Genomic DNA, 16,285 nt, shown 5'->3' with positions numbered 1-16,285 from the left:
GGTGTCACCACCGGCGCCAACCTTGTGTGAATGCTCTGAAAAGCTAATCATTTGCACAACACAGCAACTTCTTCCTGTCAGTTAAATTTCGTGTCTGTAGCACGTCATCTTCATGGTGTAGCAATTTTAATGGCCAGTAGTGTAGTTTTAATATGCATGAATAACAAAGTAGTTGTTCTTGGATTTTTATCAAACTCAATCAGGAACTCATGCTTATATTCATTTCTATCAAGAACTATTATTGTTTAGCTTTGTGGAATAATGGAAAATTTTAATTTATTGTTACAGAAGATTTATTTATTTCTAAAGTAGATAACAAAAGAAGTTAATTACACAAGTCTAACAGATGATAATTGAAAGTCCATAATGATAATATTATGAAAAAGATAGATTGCCATTCACTGTATACAGGAGATGTCGACTCACAGTCAGGCACAACAAAAAGATTGCTATACATTTAAGCTTTCAGCCAACAGTCCACTCTCAGCAGCAGTGTGTCTTCTCTATTCTCTCTTATACTGCACCATTATTTGCAGTCTAGATCTACATCTACGAGGGTTGCCCAGAAAACAATGCCATGAATGCAAAACATTATATATGTACTATTTGAAGTCTCCCGAGTGAGCACGCCAAGTTTCAGTCATTTCTGACAGATAGTGTACCTGCAGGACAGTTTCAAAATTGCATTTGTAGGTGATGTACGTTACAAGAAAATGTGCCACCATTGAACTTTTCACTGCAGAGAAAAACACTGTGGGGAATATTCACAAATACTTGTGCAAAGTCTATGGAGTGTCTGCTGTGGAAAGAAGTACAGTTAATCACAGGGCTCGGAGGGTGAGGTCATCAGGAGGAGGTTCGGTGGAGCTCCTGATTTGCAATGGCCGGGGAGACCACCCATGGCTGTCACACCTGACATGTTGCAGTACGCTGATATTGTCATTTGTGAGGATGCCATTTGTAGAAGACAATTTTAGGGTGATGAGGAAGTGACACGCACAGTGAAGTACCACCAGAACAAGGACTGGCATCGACAGGACATACATGCCCTTGTTTCGCACTGGAGGAAGACCATGGAACAATATGGAGATTACATGGAAAAATATGGCATGTAGATAAAACACCATTCTGTCATGTGTGTAATTTTCATTATGTTCAATAAATAATTGTTGAAGAAAAAAATGCAATGAATTACTTTCTGGGCAACCCTCGTATATTTACGTCTACACCTATAATACACAAGCCATCTTACAGTGTATGGCGGATGGTACTTTGTGTACCACTGTCACTTCCCCCATATCCTGCTCTAGTCATAAATGGTTTGCAGGAAGAACAATGCTGGAAAGCCTCTGTGTGAGCTCAAATCTCTTTAATTTCACCTTCACAGTCTTTTCATGAGATATACATAGGAGGAAGCAGTATATTGGTCAACAATTTTGAGAATATACACCCTCAGAAATTTTATAGTATGCCACATCATGATGCAGAATGTTTATCTTGAAGCATCTACCACTGCAATTGCAGAGCATATCTCTGACACCTTTTTTTTTTTTTTTTTTATTACATGAACCTATAATGCAACATGCTGTTCTTCTTTGAATCTTCTCTATTTTCTCTAGTAATCCTACCTGATATGGGTCCCAGATTGATGAGCACCATTCAAGTATTGATCGAATGAGGGTTTTGGAAGCTACTGCCTTACCTATGATTAGTTGGATATTGTTATTCAATTATAATTCACTGCATATTCCCATGTGTTTTATGGATGTCACTGCTTCCAGTGTTTGTTCTGTAATTATGAACTCATAGGATAATGGAATTTTCTGGCTATTTATGTACAATACATTATATTTGTATATAATAGAGGGAAACATTCCACGTGGGAAAAATATCTAAAAACAAAGATGATGAGACTTACCAAACAAAAGTGCTGGCAGGTCGATAGACACACAAACAAACACAAACATACACACAAAATTCAAGCTTTCGCAAAAAACGGTTGCTTCATCAGGAAAGAGGGAAGGAGAGGGAAAGACGAAAGGATGTGGGTTTTAAGGGAGAGGGTAAGGAGTCATTCCAATCCCGGGAGCGGAAAGACTTACCTTAGGGGGAAAAAAGGACAGGTATACACTCGCGTACACACACACATATCCATCCGCACATACACAGACACAAGCAGACTGCTTGTGTCTGTGTATGTGCGGATGGATATGTGTGTGTGTGTGCGAGTGTATACCTGTCCTTTTTTCCTTTTGTCCATCTGCTTGTGTCTGTGTATGTGCGGATGGATATGTGTGTGTGTGCGAGTGTATACCTGTCCTTTTTTCCCCCTAAGGTAAGTCTTTCCACTCCCGGGATTGGAATGACTCCTTACCCTCTCCCTTAAAACCCACATCCTTTCGTCTTTCCCTCTCCTTCCCTCTTTCCTGACGAAGCAACCGTTTTTTGCGAAAGCTTGAATTTTGTGTGTATGTTTGTGTTTGTTTGTGTGTCTATCGACCTGCCAGTGCTTTTGTTTGGTAAGTCTCATCATCTTTGTTTTTAGATATACATTATATTTGTTTATATTGAGGGTCAATTTCCAATCCCTGCACTTAGTGTCTGTCCTCTGCAGATCTTCCTGCATTTTGCTACAGTTTTCGAGCATTGCAACTTCTCTGTATACAGTAGCATAATCAACAAAAAGCCTCATGGAACTTCAGACATTATCTAAGTGCTATTTCATTTATATATACTGAGAAAAGTGATGGTCCTATAAAACTCTCTTGGGCTATGCCCGAAGTTACTTGCATGTGGGATGGATGTTGTATGGAAAGACAAGAGTTGACTTTTGTAGTGATTCCTACTTTGCAGTTATAATTTTTTGCCAAAAGCTGTGAAGCACAGTGGTTGTCCTCCAGAAGGGTCCAACTGTTTTGCATTCAAAATTCTGATACACATTCTCTTTAGACCAGGATGTCTACAACGATATCTCCTTAAAATAACAATGTGACAAAGTCAAGCATGGGAGGGGGCGATGTCAGGTCATGTTCATCTGCACACAGAATATGGCTGTGACAGGAAAGCTGGGTATTTCGATTTTGGATACATTCACACCCTGCCTGTTAATAAGCAGTATTGAGTATGCTTAGCAGGGTGGTAATAGTTTATCACTTTTCTGCATATTTTGAAACAATGAAAATTAATTACAACTGTTACATTAACGGTCACAAGAATAATCCGCAACTGACTGTGGCAACTGAAACCGTAACAAAATGATATGAAATGATGAACAAATGGAAAGCATGACCAAAATAGTTCTCTGATTGATTGTAGCTATGGTAGCTGGCCTGTGAAAATGTAGCTTTCAGTCACTTTATTACTTCAATACAAATATAGCAGTAACCAATAGGACAGTAGGCAATTGTACATCTCTGAAACCTGCCAGCTTTTTCACAAAATGAAGTGTGGTCGGCACAAGACAATCATTCTGCTTAACTCTTACATCACACAGAACTTGCACCCAATATCCCAAACGGCAAATGAGACAGGCAATCCATTGTACCCTCTTCGTGAATGGTGTGGTGTTACACACAACTTAGGTAGTGAGATGTGTAGCCCTGTGTCTACCTAGCCAACACGATGATGTTTTTAAACTATATAACAGTTTAGTGGTTAAGACTATAAAGCTTCTTGAGGGTTTTTGTTATGTGTTTTGCTTGTGACAAATGCAGGGAGGGCCACCATGTGGCTTCAAGGTTGGGTGTTGATTGCATTTTTACCACAAGTTGCTGTACTAGTGTGGGCCTTGTGTATTCTCGTTTAGTTGTCATCCCAGGTTGGAGTATCATGGTGTGCCACTAAGTAAAAGCAGGCACAGAGACAATACTTTTTGATGTCAGGGCAAAGCAGAGGAAATCGACTGAAACATTAACTAACTTCATTCTTTCAAATGAACTTGCTATGACTGGAGAAGTGAAGTTCCCTATACTGTAATGTTTTAAATTGAGTTATTGTACATGCAAAGTTTATTTCAGGAAAAACACTTTGAATTCATTTATAGAAAGTCACTATTTGTTGAAGCATTTCAGTTCCATTGTAAGCAAGATTGCATTGGTGACAAAATCCTTCGTAACTGTACCAGCACAGACCAACGATAATTTCATCTTAGCTGCAGATGATCAGATCTACATAAAGTCTACACTGTCAAATTTCAACACACCCCATACCAAAAAAAGGAAAAAGTGTAACATCGTGGACCCTATTCTACTCCTCTTATGCAGTTGCATCTCATTCCATCCAGTTCAATTCCATCTGATGAGGAATGAAGCTACTATTATTTCTGTGTTTCAGTCCAGTGAGTTTCTATGCTGAAGGGTGGCCTCATCAACAAAGTAATGAGATTCATTGAAGTATTTTGAGTCTTAATCAATTTTTTGTAGACCCTAATACAAACTGAGATTTACTCATATTTATTTACACTTTTTTCACAGCAATATTATTTTTTGAACAAGCTGTAATGTCCAATGGAAACCTTAGTAATGCTCAAAGTGAATCAACCAAATGCTCTAAACTTGCAAATAATGAGGTGACTAGCTGTATTTCATCCAGCTACTTCCTTTCACACATATTCACAACTATGAAACTTTTGAACTTGTACATGACACAGAATTTTCAATGCAGACCTTTAGATTCCAGTGCCTTACTCATTCATCTCTCTAAGGGTTTACTAAACAGTTCAGTTAGTTGCTAATGCAAAATGTAGCACTAGCTAAATAACATCTGTGTAGTTAATAGAAAAGTAACTGCTCCTTTTTAAATGAAAATACTATTAATTAAGATCTCACTCACCAACAATCCCAAATGCTGAAACTATACGAGCTACCCCATTACTGCTCAGCCTCTGTCCAACACGTGTTCTGTTGCCAACATCAATTCTTGTTACTAAATCTCTTATTTCTTCTTGAGAATATTCAACTTTGTCATCTACAACAATCAGTTCTCTGGGCTCCATACGATCAATCTTTAACACCCTGAATCGTGTTTGTGTATTATTTGTCCCCATTAAATAGAATCTCTGAAAACAGATTTAAAAAATCAGAATACCAGAAACACATCCTGAGTACAAATAATAGAAAGAACAATTAATATAATGCGCAAAATTCAGGATGGAATACAAACAATGGATCAGTAAAATTAGCCTATCATCATATATTGGAGACTTAAGAGTCAGATAGGCACTCAGTCATGGTAGTCCAGCTAATGAACCTTTTTTGACAGTCTCACTCTTACTCCCACTCACTCTCTCTGGGAGGGGGAGGGGCTGGAGGTGATTATGAAAAGCAGAGATTCATAAGTTGAGCTACCATATTCCAATTCTCGTTTGTGTGCCTAAGTGATACTCAGTACCTACTACATCGGTGATCATCTATACCAATTCCATAAGAAAGGCACGTATGCAGTACCTTTTAGCTTAGCACAATACAACAGCTGGATACTGGGGTCCAAACAAATTTGCAAACCGATGGTTGGGTGACAGGTTAAGCACTCACATGAAAGTTATAAGCAAACACACCTTAGTTGTGTAAATAACATATTGCATATTTTTTCTGCTTCACAAAAATTTAAAGGTGCTTCACAATATACATAAAAATAAATTAAATGTAACTGAAATTTGGGGCACTTAAAACCAAAGAAAGTAGGCTTTCTTTGAAATGATATGAAACACAGGCAGCATTCTGTTAATCACTTTCATTCGTAACAGCAATCGGTGACAAATAGGCCTACAGCAGATAGAATATCTCCAATGTAATCTTTCCATAAATTTAATTTCTTTTTGAACATATTGTACAAGAGCTTTCTTCACAGGAATGGCATTTGCATAACAAATTTATGTCTGTATCTTATGACCAGCTCAAGTTCAGGATTAGAAACACCAAAATGAACTGTTGACTTGACAAAATTGTGACTGATCACTGTGTTCATACTTTCCATCATAACAATGATAAATAGTAGAGTCCTACCACCAGCATGGGCGAGACATCATTGACAAACATAAGTTGGATGAATTTGTTTATTTCAGGCTGGTATATGATTAATGCTTGCATACAAGGCCCTGCTTCTGATAGCTTTCCATTGTGTTCAAATTCAAAGTTTATAATTTGATGACAATATTTTCATGATGACACTTAAAGTAGTAAAGGAGTTTCGCTATTTGGGGAGCAGAATAACTGATGATGGTCGAAGTAGAGAGGATATAAAATGTAGACTGGCAAAGGCAAGGAAAGCATTTCCGAAGAAAAGAAATTTGTTAACATCGAGTATAGATTTAAGTGTCAGGAAGTCGTTTCTGAAAGTATTTGTATGGAGTGTAGCCATGTATGGAAGTGAAACATGGACGATAAATAGTTTGGACAAGAAGAGAATAGAAGCTTTCGAAATGTGGTGCTACAGAAGAATGCTGAAGATTAGATGGGTAGATCACATAACTATTGAGGAAGTACTGAATAGGATTGTGGAGAAGAGAAGTTTGTGGCACAACTTGAGTAGAAGAAGGGCTCGGTTGGTAGGACATGTTCTGAGGCATCAAGGGATCAGCAATTTGGTACTGGAGAGCAGTGTGGAGGGGAAAATCGTAGAGGGAGACCAAGAGATGAATACACCAAGCAGATTCAGAAGGATGTAGGTTGCAGTAGGTACTGGGAGATGAAGCAGCTTGCACAGGATAGAGTAGCATGGAGAACTGCATCAAACCAGTCTCAGGACTGAAGACAACAAGAAAAATTTTCACTATTTCATCCTGAATTTTTGATTGTTTAAAGTTAATAATTTATTAGTCCTAAAGTTAAACATGAGTTTTTCTGGCGAAAAACATTCAAAACCTGAGGGTTCCTCGGCAAGGATTGGAAAGGTACATCGTCAGGGCAGGTAGGCAATAAGCGAACCGAGTAAACGACGAAATTTTAACCGTAATGAAAATGAAATAGAAATGAGTGAAAATGTGACCAGGCGAACTGGTGACAGACAGCTCATTGAATTTTTTTGCTGAATTGAAAAGGTAAGAAATGATCGAGACGACGGCCTAATGCGAGATGACACTAGATGGATGCGCAAAGATGAATATAACGTATGGATACACCTAGAATAGGTCTTTGTCCCGCAGTGCATGTCGATGATAGAACAGACAAGTATCATGAACCAATTCGTTACCGTAATATTGAGTTCTGTGTGTGCAACTTCATATGACTGAGGAATAACAATGCCAAAATACAATACTGTCTATAACATATAAGGAGCTTTATTATGTGTCGTACACCAATCTGAAAAAGTGCAACTCACAGACTTGGTTTCATACAGTGCTATTTTCTGTATGGGACTAATTATAGGGTGAAAGACAATACTTTTGTTCGCCATTCTGCCGAACTATCTTTCAACCTTCAACGCATTAACCCGACCCGACTGTCACAGTGTCACAACATTATGTTTCGCTTCTGTCAGGTACGGCGGTTCCCACAAAGATCTTACTTCAAAACTATAACTACTTGACAATAAAATTCATTCCACTAGATTTCGGTAACACGAAGCCTACTTTGATGTCTAGAAATATTTGCGCGGTGCGATTACCCTATAAAATAGAACGTATATTAAAAAGTAATCGCTTCATTCAAATATTTCTAGATATTAAGGTCGGTCTTGCTGCAGCGTGTGGAAACAGAACCTCATCCCGCCACTGCTGTGGCGTCACTTTAATGGCATGAGGTATCTGAGTAACTTTTCGGTTTATCTTCATATCGCAGAACTATACAATAACTTTGGAGAACGCCAGAGTGCTTATTTTTATTTACATCCTTGTTTATATTATTTGAGCTTGTACGCACTGTATGTTCCTATAATGTATTTGAGGGTTACAACGCCACAGTTTTTGCTGTTTAAAGGCATAAATGGCATCCGTGCATTGTCTTCAGACGCTAGTAGTATATTAGATAATGGTCTGTTTATTTGTAGTTGAAAATGAAACTTGCGGGCCGATTTATTCTTCTGTAATAAGTTAGTTATTTGTGTGTTGTAGTTCGGAGCAGCGAGACTGTCGAAACAGTTCCCATTGTAACACCAAGAACTCTGAATTTTCCACCGCGTTTTGAGAAGCCAAGAGAAGCATGGGTGGAAAATATGGACACTGCTGAGGAACGAAAATTGGGAATTATAAACCTTCATCCAGAAGTTTTTGGTGCACCTCCGAGGATAGATATTATACATGAAAATGCAAGGTGGCAGCGAATGTACAGATTTGTTGTAAGTTTACCGTAGAATGTGACAGACGCCCCAAATATTCGCATAGTTCGAAATTTTGTACAAATTTCTGTTTTTGCTTGGCAGAGCTACGCACACACGAAGACTAGGGCAGAAGTTCGTGGAGGCGGTCGGAAACCGTGGCCTCAGAAAGGACTGGGAAGAGCTCGACATGGTAGTATACGATCGCCCATATGGAAAGGCGGTGGTGTTGCACATGGACCACGATCTCCGACGCCACACTTTTATATGTTACCATTTTACACAAGAATACATGGATTGATCAGTATGTTGTCAGTGAAACTTGCACAGGTAAATGTCTCTTACGCATATTCTTCTACTGAACCGTGATTTAATTCAGTAATTAAATTTTGTGGGCAAGTGTTGCATATCACATAGAACAAGCCTGATTTCAGTGGTAGACCTACTCTGTTTTAGTTCAAGACTGGATGAGTTCAAATAGCCATCTTCCAGGAAAGCACAAATGTCATGCTTGATAACCCTTAGTGGAAAAGAACACGCATGAGATCTGATCTGATTACTGCATTTGAGTTTACATAATGAGTATAGTATTTTTACACGAGTCTTGCTGCCACGTTATCACAAATAGGAAAATAATGTAGGAATTGTAGCATAGGCCAATAAATAAATGTTACAAGTGCAGGCTATTTTCCTTGAATAGTGATCCCATGAACATAGCAATTATCCACGAGGCTTAAGTATTCTTTCACCAGTGACTGCCTTTTGATCAGTTTTGAAGCTGTTTAGATACTTCAGTCAGGCTTCATGTAATACCACTTCCGTTTGTTTCAAAAACAATCGACCAAACTGTCATATTCCTAGCAAATTCCTGTTGCATGTTAATTTCTTCACAAATTCATAATCAGAGAAGTATCACCTTAAAGTCTACCCAAGACCTAGAGCTGCATTGCAGATTAGTCTTTTGCCTAATTTTCCTTCCAAATGCCCTCCACCATTATCATTACAGAACCAGGCAAACACAGCGGTCAGTATTAGAGACTCCAGAAGTAATCCATTACTCTTTATCAAAGCAGGACAGAACAGCTAAACCAAAGATTGCAGTACCTACCATCTGTCAGCTTTGACCCATGACATCATCAAGATAGTGGACACCCCTTTTTAAAGCACATGAAAACAGATGCAAGCCATTTTGGAATGAATTTTCACTCTGCAGCAGAATGTGCAATTATATGAATCTTAGTGGCAGGTTTAAACTGTGTGCCGGATGGGACTCAAACCAGGGACCTTTGCCTATTGTGGGCTAGTGCTTTACCAACTGAGCTACCCACCAGCAATATCTGATCTCCTACCTTCCAAACTTCTCAGAAATTTTCCTGCATAGCTTGCGGGACTAGTGCTCCTGAAAGAAAAGGTATTGTGGGGACATGGCATAGGTACAGCGTGGGGGATTGATTCCAGAATTTTCACTCTGCAGGAGAATGTACACTGATGTGAAACTTCCTGGTGGGAAAACTGTGCCTTGAGTCATACCCAGGTATCACAATTGCCCACAAAAGGCAAAAGTCCCAGGTTCCAGGCCTTGCCCAGTTTTAATCTACCAACAAGTTTCATGTCAGCACACACTCCTCCGCAGAGTGAAAATTCATTCAACCCCCAAGCTGAGCCTAAGCCATGTCTCCACAGTATCCTTTCTTCAGTCAGTGCCTTTCCTGCAAGTTACACAGGAGACCTTCTGTGAAGTTTGGAAGGCAGGAGACAATATACTAGTGGAAGTAAAGCTATGAGGATGGGTTGTGTTGTGAATTGTGCTCAGGTAGTACGGTTGCTAGAGCATATGCCCACGAAAGGCAAAGGTCCCTGTTTTGACTCCCAGCCCGGCATACAGTTCTAATCTCCTGCAAAGTTTCAATACAAGAAACAAATAATTGCAGAAATACATGAAAACTAAAGAGACAACTGCAGGGATTAGATGGTTTGGGGTGTAGAAGAAACTAATAATACAAACATCCTAAAAATGAAGCCATACCAATACAAATACTATTGCAAAAATAAGGCAAATAAAATCCTCAGCAAAAAAAGAAAAAGAAGAAAGAAAAAAAACAACAACAACTTGTATCGGAAATTTTACTTGATCTATGTACTTCAAACAAAGTCCAGGAACCCCCACACATAACTACAAAACCTGGTTCTGCAAATGTCATGTGACCCTGTAAGGGCCATCCTCTGGGGCTGGAAACCATCAGGATGCAGACTGAGGACAGTCGGAATTATTCCATTTATTACTGAAAATACAAGTTGTTGCTTCTGCTGTGTCAACTGGCAGCTATGCAATCCAGAGAAGAATCCAATGGCGGACTCATGGTAGCTGAGGACACTGCAGCAGCTCAGAGTGGTAATTGGTAACGCCCTGAGGATACTCAATTCCTCCCAGATCACTGCCTGCATTGTCCTCACAGGTGGATGACGATGTCAGATGCTGTGTAGTTATGCTGCGTGCTGAACCTGGCCCACTGGTACTGTAGGCCTTTAGACCTATGCGACCGCTGTAGTTAAGGCCATCTTCTGCCCTAGACCAGAGTAATGTTCGTACACCCCAGACTTGTGTTGACATCAGTACTAGATGCTGGACTCTTATCAGCTGTGACTTCATATCATTGTTTGCCTCATAGGGCACCACTGGAAGGCCAGCACTAGAACATTCTCACAAATGATATGTTACCATACCATAACCAGAGAATTGAGTGTGAATGATTTGAACTTCACTGATTGTGTGCCAAAGGTAGTGGGGGTGGAGTATTTGTGTCATTGAGGAAAGGTTCTGCTCTATGACATCATCTGTAATGACCGAATCAATTCTGCCCTTCCCAAGTTATCAGTCATCTTCATTTCTGCTACATATACTACACACAATTTGTTACAGGATCTTTACTGCTTGCTAGAAGTTGTTGCAGCCTACTTCTAGTCTGACCAAAATTACTGCTGGATTGACACTTCGGCAGGAACGTGTGGAGCCATGCAACAGACTTGCCACATCACACATGAAATACACATGCAATCTTACATTTCATTCAAGTCACTCCAACAGGAAAACTATTCACTTTATGAATATGGAACTTGCATCAGTGTGTTCTGAAAAAATTGCACTATGTTTTGATTTTAGTTTCATCTGCAGCAACACATTACTGAGGTGATATTCGACAATTTAGGGAAGTACATTTTATCACGATGTTACCGAATTTTCGATGTTTGTGGAAACTTTTTTGTTGTTGAAGTAAGGAGAATGCATTATGCGAGTGAAGTCTTAAGAATGCATCATATTTTCATATGTTCAAAAGCGGAACCCTATTGGAGATCCCAAATGTGAGATAATTTGAGTTAAATAAGGCTCCGGCTTTCAGCTGATACACATCTACTGAGCAGCAAGTAAAGTGTTTATCTTTTCGTGTGTTTTCCATGTAGTGCATTTCATGCATGTTTCTCTATTTGAGAGGTTTAATCTCATGTTTTTATAGGTGTAAATTCATTCAGTGTGTAGCGCTGTAGTTGCTCACTGAACAGCCTAATACGTAACTCATTAACACATCAGCTTCCATTGGTGACAAATCAGGAAGGTAGCAAGTTGCATATCTAGGATTGTCTGCTTTTGTACTTCACTTCTTCAGTTAGTCTTGCTAGGATGGCTAGTATGTGTGCATGCTGTGTGCAGATGCAGGAGGAGCTGGCTGTGGTTCACGAACAGCTGAATACACTTTTGGCTACGGTCAGTCACCATCAGGCTGCTGCCTCATGGTGTAGCAGTAGTGGAGAATTTGGCGCATTACATGAGGCACCTGAGGTGTCACTTCTTTTGCCCACAGGCTGTGCTTCCGAGGCACTTCCTAGTGCACAAGACAAAGTGGATCCGCCCTCACAGCAGGGTGAGTGGCAGATGGTTGCTCACTGCGTAGGGCCAATGTGTAGACTGGCCACCTGGCCTCGCCCATTCACCCTGTGAGTGGGCAGGTGTGCACTCCTTCAGCAAGGTCCAAGCGAGCACACAAGGGAGGGGGGATTTACTAGTTATTGGGAGCTCCAATGTTAGATGTGTTATGGAGCCTCTTAGGCAGATAGGATGTGTTATGCAACCTCTTAGACAGATAGCAATCAGGGCTGGAAAGAAACCCTATGTGTGCTTGGTATGTCTGCTGTGGGGCATCATCTGAGATGTGAAGGCAGCCTTGCCTGTGGCTGTCAAGTGTGCAGGGTGGAGTCATCTGCATGTTGTGGCTCATGTCAGCACCAGTGACACTTGTCGCATGGATAATGAGGTGATCCTCAGTTCGCACAGGTGGCTGATGGAGGTAGTGAAGACTGCTGGCCTTGTGCATGGGGTGCAAGCAGAGATCGCAGTTACAGCGTTGTTCCCAGAGTTGATCGGGGTCCTTTGGTTTGGAGCCGAGTAGAGGGTCGTAACCAAAGGCTTCATCAACTCTGTGACGGTGTTGGCTGCAGATTTCTAGATCTGCATTATCGTGTGGGGATTTGTAGGGCTCCCCTGGCCAAGTCAGGTGTGCACTACAGTGCACAAAAGAAGCAGGTACTCAGGTAGAAGAGTACTTGTGGGGTGACATGAGGGGTTTTTAGGCTAGGCAGTCGTATTAAGTTGCGCTGATGAACACTCGCCAGTCGGTATGCAGCAAGGAAAGTAAAACAGCACTCAGAATAAAGACAGACTTTGACTTTCACAATTTATCAGTAAACTGTTGAAGTATTTGTAATAAAGTTCCCGAATTTACTGCCCTCCAGGTAAGTTCTTGATCTCAAATTATTCTTGGGACCGAGAGCTGGCTGGAACTCAAAGTGGAAAGCTCTGAGATACTTAGCGAGTCATGAAACATATATAGGAAAGACAGATTACATGCCATAGGTGGGAGTGTTCGTTGCAGTTCACAAAGATATTGTCTGTATTAAGGTCAAAGTTGAGTGTGACTGTGAAGTCATCTGGTCGCGTATAACAGGTGTAGGTGAAACCAAGTTAATTGTGGGGCCTACGGTCAATAGCGCATAAACACCCAGATCATGCAATACTGTTTGGAGGCGACTTTAACTTGCCAAGTGTGAACTGGGATGTCTATAGATTCATTGCATGGGGTTCAGACAGATGATCATATGAAATACTTTTGAACACGTTTTCTGAAAATTTTGTTGAGGAACTAGCTGGGCAGTCCACACACACTGGAAATATCTTAGACCTTGTAGCTACCAATAGGCTAGACCTTATTTACAATGTCAGTATAGAAACATGTTGGGGCGATCATGATGTCATAATAGCAATTATGATTACAAAAGTTAATATATCAGTCAAGAAGTCTAGGAGTGTTTTTCTGCTAGATAGAGTAGATAAGCAGTTATTAGCGTTACCCTTAGACAGTAAATTGCTATCACTTAATTCCAGTAAGATGGATGTAGAGGAATTATGGCCAAAGTTTAAGCAGATTGTAAATAGTGGTCTGGAGAGTTATATGCCTAGTAAGTGGATAAAGGATGGAAAAGATCCATCATGGTTTAATAACAAAATTAGGCAGTTGCTGAGGGAACAGAGACTGTTGCACTCACGGTTCAAAAGGGAATGCATAAATGATGACAAGCAGTGGTTAGTAGACATTCATGCGTCTGTGAGAAGGTCTATGGGTAAAGCATACAACAACTACCACCGTCACACCTTAGCAAAAGATCTGGCAGAGAACCTGAGAAAATTGTGGTTGTGTGTAAAATCGCTAAGCAGGTCAAAGGCTTCTATTCAGTCTGTTGTTGACCAGTCTGGTGTGGCAGTTGAAGATAGCAAAACAAAAGCTGAAGTTTTAAATTTCACATTCAAGAAATCATTCACACGGGAGAACTGTACAAACATACCATCATTTGACCATCGGACAACGACAATTAAATGATAAATGATAAGGTGCATTATCTGGTACAATTGTTGACTGGTTTCTAAGAGTTGGTATTAGTGAATCTTCAAACCACTGTGTAACTGTAATATGGTTCATTTTTTGTGATAATCTCCTGGTGTGTGTGTGTGTGTGTGTGTGTGTGTGTGTGTGTTTTTAAAATGTGGGGGACTGTTTGGGTGAAAACCCTGGAAAGTGCCTGCATGAAGTTTGCCATCCTTGCCAGAAGGTATTGCCATTGTTCCTCTAACTGTGTCATCTGTCCAACCCTGCTTGACAACGTGACCAGAACTAACCCACGTTTTGTCAAGCCACATCACTTCGTCGATATTTATACAACGAATACCCCTTAAAAGTTGGCATCGCCATGCAGCTATATATTCCCTCTCCATCAACAGTTTATGGCCACAGAAATGTCCATATTGAAGGCTAAGGTTATGTGAAAGTGTGGATGAGGATGTGCCACTGCCTTGAAAAAGTCCTGATTTTTTTAAAGTGTGACCAGTAACTTCCTGAGCATTGGATGTTCCTTCCTGTGATAGTAATCATAAACATGACAATGAATTATATCCCCAGCAAACAAATCAAATATTGGTAATCTGCTTATCCATATGATGTTTTTTCCCAGGGGTGTTAAGTTTTGATGGTTCTTCAGCTTCCTTTTCTTTGTAGAACAATTCCTTCCCAATCTTCACAACAGTGTTTTTGTGTATATTGAAAGCTGCAGCAGTTCACTTTATCACTTTGGTAATGAAGAGCCACCATTAAGTTTTTCATTCTCAAAGTAGACACGTAATGCACAGATCATTACTCTTGACTGTCCTCTTATGGCAATCCTCTGGCCAAGAGAACAACGTCAAACTTTTACACTTACAACTTTCAATGAACTTCCCACTTACATCATTGAGTACCACACAACGGACAACAGTAACAACGAATAACAGTAACAATTCCTACAACCATAAAAACGAATACACAGAAAGCTACAGGGCGCAACAATCACACAGGACAGCAGGGTGGCTGCAAATGAAGCCCACTGCAAGCAAGAAGTGTTGTTTAGGATAAAGATTTGGCAACTTCGGGGATTTGCTGCAGCTACAGGTAGCATGCTGTTGGTAGAAAGTGGCCTGTGTCTGCCACATGGTTCTCTCCGCTTGCTGCTTCCATCCTCGCTAAAGTAATTTTGGACAGACTATAGTTTGTCTAAAGTAATGTTACAGGAGTAGTGAAGGCAGTTCATTCTGCACTGTTCTAACTATTTTCTGCTGAATTTCTCCTCAGTTTCTTTTAAGAGTGTCGAGGTGACTGTCTTCCTGACCCGGAAACAGTCTTGAAATGTTTACACTTCCTGGCTGACAGCTGGCAACACTTCCACGTGATTAACAATGATTGTTCGAATTTCTTACTAATTGTGTCCCATAACATTCCCTTCCACTTTTTCTGTCTGTCTTGTTAACTATCTTACATATTTACATTCACTTTGAACCTTTTGTTCAATTGATCACAAAAAATCTAATCCTGCCTCAGCATTATTTTCAAGGTTTGCTTCTTTTTACCCTTTACTCTAAAATCTCTTACATATTAGTATGAATCAATACCAAAGAAATTTCAATAATGATTGTTCCCTTGCATGATTTACTCTCTTCGTGAGGCAAAAGTAGACTGCTCAAATAAAAGCTAGTATCACCATAAAACTGGTGGTTGATACACTGATTGTCAAGATATTTTTTCTATGCTTTCCTTGATATCTTCAAACATGCTGTGACGTTAGATCTAGTGAAATTTATCCTTTTTATGCAGTGACTAATTCACTATTGTCCGTATTAAAAGGCGTTCTAAAGTAGCATTGAGGAAGGTTAGGTTTTGCATGTGTAACATGCTAAAAGGTTTCTCTGGCCAATACAACACTGGTTGAGTTCCTGTACTTATCATGGTACCTATAATTGAAGCAGGAAGGTGAAACTTTGTTCTGACTGTTTCACACTTGGTTCCATTTCCTAGTAATGTACTTTGTTTTAACTCTAATTTTGTATTCCCCGTGAATGTTATTGTAGCAATTTAATGTTACTGTGTCTGGCGAAATCATAGAATATAACAAGTGATTGCCA

General features: G+C 40.0%; 2 protein-coding genes across 4 annotated transcripts in view; one reads left to right on the top strand and one right to left on the bottom strand.

Moving 5' to 3' along the window:
• LOC126416306 (polyphosphoinositide phosphatase) overlaps positions 1 to 7,515 on the bottom strand; it is a 181,799-nt gene extending 174,284 nt beyond the window's left edge. For all 3 annotated transcript variants that reach the window (XM_050083966.1, XM_050083967.1, XM_050083968.1), the window contains exons 1-2: positions 7,318 to 7,515; positions 4,831 to 5,056 (exon numbers count right to left, since the gene is read on the bottom strand). In XM_050083966.1, the coding sequence (XP_049939923.1) occupies positions 4,831 to 5,056; positions 7,318 to 7,392 (301 nt within the window). In that variant the 5' untranslated portion in view covers positions 7,393 to 7,515. The remainder of the gene's footprint in view (positions 1 to 4,830; positions 5,057 to 7,317) is intronic.
• Positions 7,516 to 7,799: 284 nt separating this feature from the next.
• LOC126416471 (39S ribosomal protein L4, mitochondrial) overlaps positions 7,800 to 16,285 on the top strand; it is a 46,279-nt gene continuing 37,793 nt past the window's right edge. The window contains exons 1-3 of the mRNA XM_050084207.1: positions 7,800 to 7,967; positions 8,048 to 8,271; positions 8,356 to 8,580. Coding sequence (XP_049940164.1) covers positions 7,871 to 7,967; positions 8,048 to 8,271; positions 8,356 to 8,580 — 546 coding nt within the window. The 5' untranslated portion in view covers positions 7,800 to 7,870. The remainder of the gene's footprint in view (positions 7,968 to 8,047; positions 8,272 to 8,355; positions 8,581 to 16,285) is intronic.

This window comes from Schistocerca serialis, chromosome 8, assembly GCF_023864345.2.
Source record: "Schistocerca serialis cubense isolate TAMUIC-IGC-003099 chromosome 8, iqSchSeri2.2, whole genome shotgun sequence".
Lineage (NCBI taxonomy): Eukaryota > Metazoa > Arthropoda > Insecta > Orthoptera > Acrididae > Schistocerca > Schistocerca serialis.
Note: the sequence above shows the minus strand (reverse complement) of the source record. Positions and strands in the feature narration are given on the sequence as shown.